The sequence below is a fragment of the Pecten maximus genome, chromosome 13 (genome assembly GCF_902652985.1).
Source record: "Pecten maximus chromosome 13, xPecMax1.1, whole genome shotgun sequence".
Classification (NCBI taxonomy): domain Eukaryota; kingdom Metazoa; phylum Mollusca; class Bivalvia; order Pectinida; family Pectinidae; genus Pecten; species Pecten maximus.
Window position 1 is genome coordinate 35,149,635 of NC_047027.1, and position 12,840 is coordinate 35,162,474.

Consider the following 12,840-nt stretch of genomic DNA (forward strand, 5'->3'; position numbering starts at 1 on the left):
TTAGGAGAGCGTGAATGAGCATCTTGGTTTACTATTAATACAAGTGTGCAACTAGAATTTAAAGTTGTTCGAGAGTATGTGGCTTTGGAGCAATATTAGAATCATCTCTTTGAAAAAAAACGTGCGCTGTTTGAAATTCCGTTTAGATGGAATCCCGCACACAAACAATAGGATGGCGATACATATAACGACAACAATGACGAATTATCTTTTCAATATCTAGACCTGTCAATCCATCAAAGGGAAACCTAACCTAAACCATCCCGATAACAGACAACACAGGAAGCGTTATGAATTTTTCAGACGTGAGATAAGATACATTCTATTGGATGGTACTGAACGCGGAGTTGTAGCGCGAGTCTAGAGCTATTGCTCCGAGGATTGCAACACCTCGTACCATCAGAGGATAAGATTTTCCTCGTGGATGATTGGTGCTAATATTGGTTTTGCAGTTCAGGCGGAGAAATTTGGCTTTCTGGAAATATGTATGCAATAGATACTGAGTATCATCAGCGATTCGCTATTATTTGGTACACCGGATCAGAACTGTATTCTAAATTACAAAATGACCCAAGGTTTATGAAACTTATATGATTATGAAAAAAAATGTAAAATGCACCCGAAGTAAATGATTTTCTCTGCACCTTAAGTGGATCACAAACCACACCTACATGTATGATTTAAAACCATTAACCGATGTAAAACATAAAAAGAAAAAAACTTTCTCTGCACCTTAAGTGGATAAAAAAACCATACCTACATGCATAATTTAAAACCATTCACCGATGTAATATAAAAAACATTCTCTGCACCTTAAGTGCTCACAAACCACACCAACATGCATAATTTAAAACCATTCATGGATGAAAAAAATCTCTGCACCCTTAAGTGGATCACAAACCACCATACCTACATTTATAATATAAAAAAAAAACAATTCACTATAATAAAGGTTTTAAATCCTATATAAAAAGTACCGTCACTACTTTTCATGATGTCATCCAGTGCCTGCAATGAGAATCGAGCTGTCTATGGGTTTTCTAACAGTGTGAAAGAAAAGCAAGTGTCACTTTGTAGGACCATATTACTTTTCAACTTTGACATGGAATCTCATTGTAATTCGAGCCGGATATCCATGAACTTATATGACCCGTCACTAACATCACCTGTGAGATATGACGTCATAGTCGAACTTTGGTCGTCAAACTACCAAAGCATTAACTGGACAGTAAGATAGGTACGATATATATTCATTACATTGATACATTTAAGTTCGGGCACATGATTTGTTGCCTTAAAATCAGTATACAAATCAGGCGCTGTTTGTTTTAATGGCAGTTTGTCGGATAAGCTCATGTTGGTTTTGCCTAACTGTGTCAACAAAGACTCGTTGCCGAACTGTGTCAATAAACGGCATTAAATACACATGGATTGTTTATTGTGCGCTCAACAGTTCGGCCAGACAAGATAAGATTGTCAACGTTCAAGCGGTGACACAAACGGCTTAATGTGTATTGTAGAGTCTATCGAACAGATTTTATAAATTACTCCAATATACTGAACACTCCCAGCTCAAGGTAAGCTCGGGAAATATACAAAAAAAACTAACCTAGACTTGATATTTCACAGCACAAATATCAAATAGTTTCTTTAGAAAGACCGAAAATGACAAAGAATCATTGCATATTTAAATGTTAATCATTTCAATTTCAAAGCACACTAAACAAAGTCTTTATTAATTTAACCAAAATGTAAATACAATTTTAAAAGTTTGTTCCGTGTGGAAAGGTTGACCAAACTTTTGATGAGTGAAGTTTGTGTTTTTCACACCCTTGCGGTAGTTTGGATTTGTCGACGAGGTTGTTTATGGTGGTGAAGTGGCATATTTCAGTAGCCTGGCAGGGCTGTCATTATTAGCACATCAAAGTTTTGCACGCATTTGGTTTGATCAATCGCAACCAACCTGTACTACTAGGTTGTCTCGCACGCTCTGCTGAACGATGAGTTGGTATATATTTAGAACTGTACCCGAAAAATCAAACGGACCGAAATAGGGAAGAGTGTTGGATTGTCAAAACAAAAAAGAAAGAATATTTTCACTTTCCACTTAGGACCAAGGTAGAACTGTAAATCATTTATACACATAGGAAATATATTTTCGGTTCTATATTTTTATAGATGCTTCTTGCTTTCATGTCATAAAACGGTATATGTTGCTTTAAGGCTCCAATGACGTTTTCCCGGAAGTCCATCTTCAAACGCATTTTGCTATGTGAAACAGCTTCCTGTCCAAAGAAATTTATAATTTCACAGTGACATGTCCAAGGTGTTACGATATTGTAATAATATGTCTGAAGTTCACTAAGGAGTAAATGTTCAAAGAGTAAAATGTCTAGGCTTTGGCATCTGTCAACCACAACCAACTCTCGTTTCCGTAGCGAGAATATATATATATATGTATACATGTCCTGTTTGTTATAAGTCCGTACTTCCAAGGTTCGTTTTGGTTTCCTACAACTTTAATACTACAACTTATCAATCCACTGTTATAAGCGAGCTCTCGCTCTGGGCTCGATATAAATATTCAGTGTCTATTTCCAAAATCTAGAAATCAGCTCTAGAATAATAATATAGTCCATTACTTCGACTAATATGCCTAGAAATATGATGGGGAGAATATGCATTTTCCTAAGGTCAAAGTTCAATGAGGTCGAAGAGTTCGAAGGTCAGTGAGGTCGCAATCTTATACAATTGTCACGCTTTGCTGCCCCCATACATGTCTATAGCCTATTGTGTTGTATTCAGTGACTATTTTCTCCCCTGACAGCTGAGGCGTATACTTTCGTGCTTACAAGTGCCTTTTTTCGTGTTAGTGATTGAAAACTAGTTTTGCAAGGTGTTTTAAATCTTCGTAAACAAAACAAACAGGTTTTATTAACAAAATCGTTCATTCATATCGACAAAATTGTGTTTACATGGAAATTTCTAGACATAATGTACACAAACAATGCCAACACAAAGAATAACAACAAGACAAAACAGTCGTTTTGTAAGATTTTGTTTCAGATAAAATCTTTCACGTGGAATAGGTTTCCCCTCTCTATGTTGAAATCCGCCTTGGCCATCGCAGAATTCGGAAAAAACATGTTGTATTGCGATCGTAGCTCACCGCAGCAAGCCGTGTTAAAATCCCTTCAAATGAAAACGAATGAAAAAAATGTATCCATTTTCTTCAAATTGCATTTTTTGTCCAAGGACACACTCACGTCTACACAAGGCCCGTTTCTCAGCTTCTTCATGAGAAACACAAACTAATATGGATAGGAGGTATCGAACCACTCACCTCGGACCTCCACCTGGGGTTACGTGGTCGGCGCTCTAACTGACTGAGCTAAAGCGGCATCTATATTTATTTTTTCATTTGTTTATTATTTTTCAATCAAACGGTACACGGAATACTCGGATTGAATGAAAAATAGGGCGGGGTTCTAGGTCAGAATTAAACCCAATGATGGGATACGTTTTTTTTTGTTTTTTGATTTTGGTTCAGTGTATATCTATCAGGTAAGCTTTGATTTCAGCGATCTTCAAAAATCAACTCATATGGATATAAACAATTAAAAATGTTAACATTGTTGCAGTTAGTTAAAACCTTGAGTACTTTACTTCAATCGATATATTTTTCCTCAATCAGAGCTCTTTTTTAATGTTGACTGAAAGTGTCTCCGCTGATGAAAGAAAAATAGTATTTATGAACTTTATTGTTGATTTATTTGCTTATTTCTAATTGAAATTGATTCAATTATTCAACTTTTTAATTATAAGCATTTTAAACTAACAATGCGGTTAATAAAAATTGTCACGTGACCATCCATTAGTGGAACTAATTACTCATGACGGTTTTATCTAGCTTCAATATCTGGGTAAATAAGTATGTAGGTAAATATATATATACACCATCTCACATGTCCCGTGTGTCGATAGTTAATGTATATCTCTGCCATCAAATATCTATATCACAGGGACCTGAGAAGCTGTCACATTTGAGGTAAATTCAGGCCTATCCTTATCACAGGGACCTGAGAATTTGTCAAGTCGAGGTGAATTTTGACCAATCCTTATCACAAGGACACGATAATTTGTCACAGTCGAGTTGAATTTGGACCAATCCTTATCACAAGGACCTGAGAATTTGTCACAGTCGAGCTGAGTTTTGACTTGTCTTTTTCACAGGGACCTGATAATTTGTCACAGACGAGGTGAATTTGGACCAATCCTTCAATAACACATTCTCTACAAAAACTAAGTTGTGTCCAAATAAAGTAGACTCTAAAAAGTTACCAAGCCCCTGTGATTATAAGGCTATAACACAGCCCATCCTGTCTATCGTCTAGATACGTTAAAGCGAGGGATCTGACAGATTAAATTCTCCCAACGACGCGATGTGATGTTTTGTTTGCAGAGCCATGTCATTTATCTAAGCTATAAATGACAATAAGATAATCCAATGTACAAAATTACATTTTTTTTTAACAAAATATGTCATTTTTGTCTGTTTAAGGCTTATTAAGTTTTTGAAATAACCAATGTTGTTAGTCCTATTTTAGTAAGGCGTTTTGTGCATGATTAGAGTTAGCGATAATAACACGGAGATAAAATAAACTGATATCGATGTAGAAGTTCGGATCGAGACACAATCAGGGCCAGATTCGGTAGTGCGTCCCCATCACAAACATCCGGATGTCATGAATTTAAATAATTGTGTCAGAATACGTCTCGGTGATAAACATCTACAGAATATACCAATGTACAGACGAAATTATGAGGACAACAGTATTGATGACTTTGAGCTTAGAAGAGGGATATTTCGATAAAATATTTGGTCACTGTTACTGTACATTTTAGTTTGCATAATAAACGAAAAATAATTTATATTAAAAAGAAATATTACTATAACAATTGTTGTTTATGTGACAGCCCCAAAGAAACTTTGATTCTAAAAAAATACGCTGAATGTTATTGTTTTTTTTTTTTTTTTTTTTTATTTTACTTACGGGAGTATGCTTTATCTTAAACAGATGTGATAACCTTCACAATAACATTGCTAGGTAGATTTCCTATTCAAAAATCAAAGATAGAATTCACAAAAACTAGTGATGCAGTAAACAATTTCAACACACACGATTTGATGACGTGCTAAAATATACACAAAAAGTGATGAAACGTTATGTAGTTTCAGCTCAAAAATAATACACGAACATCATTTTAGCTTTTTTCAGCAAAGATAATAGTGCCTGATATATTTAAATGGATTTGTTCCAATCAAAAAAATAATAATAATTTGATATCAAATTACATGTATATATGAAAATCCAGTTCTAGTTTACTGAGGTTTTACACTTATTTCTGTAATGAAATTTGACAATTACATTTATAGAACTATACAATAAACAGACCGTACATGGTAACAGCTGACTGTTGGCATGAAGTTCGGTATAAATAATATTAAGATAATAATAATTAAAAAAAAAAATGCCTGCCGTGCGTCGACAATACATTATGTATATATGCAGAATTTTATTCTGACCTCCTGACACATCGCGTATGGTTTATAATTCTGTAACAATGTTATGGACACAACGTTAATTAATCCCCGTTGTCTGTGCTTCCTTTGTAATAGTTAATCCATTCAAGGCAGACACATTAACTGTCACACCAGTATTATTCTAAATTTAAAATCCAAACCTGTAACTTAAAATAGAACATGACGTCCCGAAGAACGACCTTCAGAAATAAAACTACAAATAGTACATACACATGTATTGACAAATTAAAGATTAGGGTATATAGTGACTTAAAATTACGTATACCCACGGCGGCATCACGACACCGACACCAGTTTCTGTTTACATGAAATCTATTTGATCCAGTTACACTGTTACTTCATTTATGATAAACGTCCTGTTACTAAAAATAGAACATATGATGTCCTATACCTGGAAGCCTATCTCAAATTCTGAGAAGTATCGCCGCCATATTGACAGACAGAAACTAATATTGTCGACATGGCGGCCCAGACACCAGTTCCTGGGTGTCCTCGCCATAAAGGAATGGGGTTTGTTTATGTGTGTAAATCGTGTGAGGACGAGTTAATTTGTATGGACTGTGTTACAGACAGTCACTACGGTCATAAGATGGGTAAACTGACTGATTACGTGGCGGACCAGAAACGTGAGATACAGCAGTATGTTGACAAGCTTTCCAGAACCGACATTCCTAAAATCAAGGAGGATATTCGTGAACAGGAGACGAGCGGTGGAGGATATCAGAAACTTATCAGTGACATTAAACGTCAGGGGGAAAAGATGAAACACAACATCGATAACGCCATTGACTTGATTGTGAAGATGTGTACCGAGCTAGAGAAACTGAATAAAAGTGTTTCTGAGAAAAACAAAACTACACTAACCAAACATCTGAGGGAGGACCTGGAGCCAAAACTGGACAGATGCCAGCAGGTACTGACATCCGGTACAACCGTTGACGTCACTACATTAGCGCAGGAAATCAGGAATACCTCATTTGACCCTCCCTCTCCTCGACGTTTGCAGACAGTGGAGTTCAAACCCGGGACCATCTCCACCGAACTTCTGGAACGCATGCTTGGTAAGGTACTCGTCGACGGAGAAGATCAGTCGTACAAACCGATTCCGACACCTGTGGTTCTGTCCGAGTTTACGACGTCGTTTCCTTACGATGTATGTCGTACATGTCTTACTGGTGACGAGGCATGGTTATCGTTCTGGAAAGGTGAAAGTGTGTATCGGGTTGACATAAAAGGCAGTGTAAAGGAGACGATCGACTGTAAGGTCAAAGTCAATTCGATATCCGTATCCCCGACCACGGGTAGGGTGTGGTTCTGTGTGTGTGATGACCGAAGTATCCGGGAAATCACGACGGGTGGTGACGTCGTTACACACTTTAACGTTAACAACACACCATATTCTCTGTGTATCACTAGTGATGACATGGTGGTGGTGGGGATGGATGGAGGAATACAACTGTACACTACAGACGGCCGGGCAGTGTCAGCTGGAGCGGGTGGTCCTTGTCGACAGGTGGCAGTAGACCCTCATCACATGGCGTCTAGTTCTCTGACCGGGGATGTAGCTGCTGTTGATGGGGATGATGTAGATAATGATGACTACATCGCTGGTAAGAAACCAGACAAACAGCCTCACGTCATCGTGATGGATAAACACCTAAACCTGAAGTTTCGCTGTAAAGACATTGGTACAACTAAATCAAACAAAAGTTCAAGTCAGTCATCAAAGTTTTACCCGTACGATGTTTGTTTTGATGGAGCTGGTGATGTCCTCGTAACGGAATTGATCACCAAGTCGGTACTACTGATTGACGGGAATACTGGACGCTGTATGAGGACTGTTTATACAACCGATGGAAGTGAACCAATGTGTATCAGTCTACACGAGGACGGTACCCTCTGGGTCGGACACAGGGCAGAAGAACGAAAATACTCAAATATAAATAGACATAACACGTGTATCCCCGTATTGAACAATGCATCATTACTCCCCTACACAGAGTGTCCTTCGAATACTGTGGATATAATAATAAGGTGACATTGATAATATGTTGGTGATTAATTATCTTGTATATGAGTACCCTATGTGTTTGATTTGAATTATATCTAACAGTTGATTTCAAAATTGTACAAATGATAACTTACTGATTGGTTTACCAGTTTATAATATGTATTTTAACACTATATTGAATTTTTAATTTATACTCACTGCATAAAAAATGAACACTGAAAGTAATGCATTGTCAACTTCAAAAACAAACCTGGAAAAACCTCATTCTAGGATTGACTCAATCAATTCTGCTAATCAGCTGCCGTTTTTTCTTGGAATCTAATCCCTAAGGAAAATTGGTTTAAGGTATTGTAGCTGAGTAATTAACATATGGAATAGACATGAAGTAATTGTTACATATTTCATTGGCTAAATTTATTATTGATATAAATGAGATAATTAAGTCACAATTTGGTTTACCATGTATTGTTATTAACCAGGTGTTTGTATTCGTATTATCTGCACTGTACTGTTTACGAGAATAAACAATTGTCATTGTCATTATATACGAGTATAAAGAGTAATTTGTCTTAAGATTTGAATAAGATGTACACTCCTACGAAAATTAGAATAATGTAAGACTGCAGGTGAAAAAGCGGAAATTCTCAAAGTGCGAGTTACTGTTAACATCCGGGTCTTTTATGTACATGAGTGCTCGAACCTGTACATGCTATTACACCTATTCCATGTAAAATTATTTATTTGAACTTCAAGTAATCAATTGAGACGATAGAGTCACTAGTATTTTAGTAAAATAATTAGTTGTACGAGTCCCACCTCATTGGGGAAGTGAGTCTATGACGGAATGATGCGTCCGTCGTACGTCCGTATAGTCACGTTTTCACTTTCAACGACCTCTCCATAACTCGATAAACCTATATGCTGTATTGCATTTGGTGAATAAAAAACTGGAAACTGGAAACAAGAGGTACATCAGTTATCATCCCGTGTAGAGGTACAGTCAAGTATAGAGGTACATCAGGTACAATTACGTGTACATGTACACCAGGTATAATCACCTGTAGAGGTACACAAGGTACAATCACGTGAAGAGATGCACCAGGTACATTCACGTGTAGAGGTACACCAGATACAATCACGTGTAGAGGTACACCAGGTACAATCACCTGTAGAGATACACCAGGTACAATCACGCGTAGAGGTACACCAGATACAATCACGTGTAGAGGTACACCAGGTACAATCACTTGTAGAGGTACACCAGGTACAATCACTTGTAGAGGTACACCAGGTACAATCACCTGTAGAGGTACACCAGGTACAATCACTTGTAGAGGTACACCAGATACAATCACGTGTAGAGGTACACCAGGTACAATCACCTGTAGAGGTACACCAGGTACAATCACGTATAGAGGTACACCAGGTACAACCACGTATTGAGGTACACCAGGTACAATCACGTGTAGAGGTACACCAGGTACAATCACGTGTAGAGGTACACCAGGTACAATAAAGTGTAGAGGTATACCAGGTACAATCACGTGAAGAGGTGTACCACATACAATCACGTGTAGAGGTACACCAGGTACAATCACGTGTAGAGGTTCACCAGGTACAATCACGCGTAGAGGTACACCAGGTACAATCAACTGTAGAGGTACACCAGGTACAATAAAGTGTATAGGTACACCAGGTACAATCACCTGTAGAGGTACACCAGGTACAATCACGTGTAGAGGTACACCAGGTACAGTCGAGGGTAGTGATACACCAGATACAATCACGTGTAGAGGTACACCAGGTACAATAAAGTATAGAGGTACACCAGGTACAATCACGTGAAGAGGTACACTCGGTACAATCAAGTATAGAGGTACAACAGGTACATTCACGTGTAGAGGTACACCAGGTACAATCACGTGTAGAGGTACATCAGGTACAATCACCTGTAGAGGTACACCAGGTACAATCACGTGTAGAGGTACATCAGGTACAATCACGTGTAGAGGTACACCAGGTACAATCACGTATAGAGGTACACCAGGTACAATCACGTAGATGTACACCAGGTACAATCACGTGTAGTGGTATACTAGGTACAATCACGTATAGAGGTACACCAGGTACAATCACGTGTATAGGTACACCAGGTACAATCACGTATAGAGGTACACCAGGTACAATCACGTATAGAGGTACACCAGGTACAATCACGTGTAGAGGTACACCAAGTACAATTACGAATAGAGGTACACCAGATACAATCACGTGTAGAGGTACACTAGGTACAGTCACGTGTAGAAGTGCACCAGATAAATCACGTGTAGAGGTTCACCAGGTACAAACACGTGTAGAGATACACCAGGTACAGTCACGTGTAGAGATACACAAGTACAATCTCGTGTAGAGGTACACCAGGTACAATCACCCGTATAGGTACACCAGGTACAATCACGTGTAGAGGTACACCAGTTACAATCACGTGTAGAGGTACACCAGGTACAATCACCTGTAGAGGTACACCAGGTACAATCACCTGTATAGGTACACCAGATACAATCACGTGTAGAGGTACACCAGGTACAATCACGCGTAGAGATAAACCAGGTACAGTCACGTGTAGAGGTACATCAGGTACAATCACGTATAGAGCTACACCAGGTATAGTCACGTGTAGAGGTACACCAGGTACAATAAAGTGTAGAGGTACACCAGGTACAATCGCGTGTAGAGATACACCAGGTACAATCACGTGTAGAGGTACACCAGGTACATTCACGTGTAGAGGTAAACCAGGTACAATCACGTGTAGAGGTACACCAGGTACAGCCACTTGTGGAGGTACACCAGGTACAGCCACGTGAAGAGGTACACCAGGAACAATCACGTGTAGAGGTACACCAGGTACAATCACGTGTAGAGGTACACCAGGTACAATCACTTGTAGAGGTACACCAGATACAATCACGTGTAGAGGTACACTAGGTACAGTCACGTGTAGAAGTGCACCAGATAAATCACGTGTAGAGGTTCACCAGGTACAAACACGTGTAGAGATACACCAGGTACAGTCACGTGTAGAGGTTCATCAGGTACAAACACGTGTAGAGGTACACCAGGTACAAACACGTGTAGAGGGACACCAGGTACAATCACGTGTAGAGGTACACCAGGTACAGTCACGTGTAGAGGTACACAAGTACAATCTCGTGTAGATGTACACCGGGTACAATCACGTGTAGAGGTTCACCAGGTACAAACACGTGTAGAGGTACACCAGGTACAATCACGTATAGAGGTACACCAGGTACAATCACGTATAGAGGTACACCAGGTACAATCACGTGTAGAGGTACACCAAGTACAATTACGAATAGAGGTACACCAGATACAATCACGTGTAGAGGTACACTAGGTACAGTCACGTGTAGAAGTGCACCAGATAAATCACGTGTAGAGGTTCACCAGGTACAAACACGTGTAGAGATACACCAGGTACAGTCACGTGTAGAGATACACAAGTACAATCTCGTGTAGAGGTACACCAGGTACAATCACCCGTATAGGTACACCAGGTACAATCACGTGTAGAGGTACACCAGTTACAATCACGTGTAGAGGTACACCAGGTACAATCACCTGTAGAGGTACACCAGGTACAATCACCTGTATAGGTACACCAGATACAATCACGTGTAGAGGTACACCAGGTACAATCACGCGTAGAGATAAACCAGGTACAGTCACGTGTAGAGGTACATCAGGTACAATCACGTATAGAGCTACACCAGGTATAGTCACGTGTAGAGGTACACCAGGTACAATAAAGTGTAGAGGTACACCAGGTACAATCGCGTGTAGAGATACACCAGGTACAATCACGTGTAGAGGTACACCAGGTACATTCACGTGTAGAGGTAAACCAGGTACAATCACGTGTAGAGGTACACCAGGTACAGCCACTTGTGGAGGTACACCAGGTACAGCCACGTGAAGAGGTACACCAGGAACAATCACGTGTAGAGGTACACCAGGTACAATCACGTGTAGAGGTACACCAGGTACAATCACTTGTAGAGGTACACCAGATACAATCACGTGTAGAGGTACACTAGGTACAGTCACGTGTAGAAGTGCACCAGATAAATCACGTGTAGAGGTTCACCAGGTACAAACACGTGTAGAGATACACCAGGTACAGTCACGTGTAGAGGTTCATCAGGTACAAACACGTGTAGAGGGTCACCAGGTACAATCACGTGTAGAGGTACACCAGGTACAGTCACGTGTAGAGGTACACAAGTACAATCTCGTGTAGATGTACACCGGGTACAATCACGTGTAGAGGTTCACCAGGTACAAACACGTGTAGAGGTACACCAGGTACAAACACGTGTAGAGGGACACCAGGTACAATCGCATGTAGAGGTTCACCAGGTACAATCACGTGTAGATGTACACCAGGTACAATCACGTATAGAGGTACAACAGGTACAATCACGTGTAGAGGTACAACAGGTACAATCACGTGTAGAGGTACACCAGATACAATCACGTGTAGAGGTACATCAGGTACAATCACGTATAGAGGTACACCAGGTACAATCACGTGTAGAGGTACATCAGGTACAATCACGTGTAGAGGTACAACAGGTACAATCACGTGTAGAGGTACACCAGGTACAATCACGTGTAGAGGTACATCAGGTACAATCACGTATAGAGGTACACCAGGTACAATCACGTGTAGAGGTACACCAGGTACAGTCGAGGGTAGTGATACACCAGATACAATCACGTGTAGAGGTACACCAGGTACAATAAAGTATAGAGGTACACCAGGTACAATCACGTGAAGAGGTACACTCGGTACAATCAAGTATAGAGGTACAACAGGTACATTCACGTGTAGAGGTACACCAGGTACAATCACGTGTAGAGGTACATCAGGTACAATCACCTGTAGAGGTACATCAGGTACAATCACCTGTAGAGGTACACCAGGTACAATCACATGTAGAGGTACATCAGGTACAATCACGTGTAGAGGTACACCAGGTACAATCACGTATAGAGGTACACCAGGTACAATCACGTAGATGTACACCAGGTACAATCACGTGTAGTGGTATACTAGGTACAATCACGTATAGAGGTACACCAGGTACAATCACGTGTATAGGTACACCAGGTACAATCACGTATAGAGGTACACCAGGTA

General features: G+C 39.7%; 2 protein-coding genes across 2 annotated transcripts in view; one reads left to right on the plus strand and one right to left on the minus strand.

Annotated features, from left to right (window-relative positions):
* The window catches only part of LOC117341437 (tripartite motif-containing protein 2-like), a 126,518-nt gene that overhangs the window by 99,267 nt on the left and 14,411 nt on the right, over positions 1–12,840 (minus strand). The gene's annotated exons all lie outside the window — the stretch shown is intronic.
* On the plus strand, positions 6,066–7,643 carry LOC117340700. Its single transcript, XM_033902464.1, has one exon. The coding sequence runs from the start codon at positions 6,066–6,068 to the stop codon at positions 7,641–7,643; it is 1,578 nt and encodes a 525-aa protein (XP_033758355.1).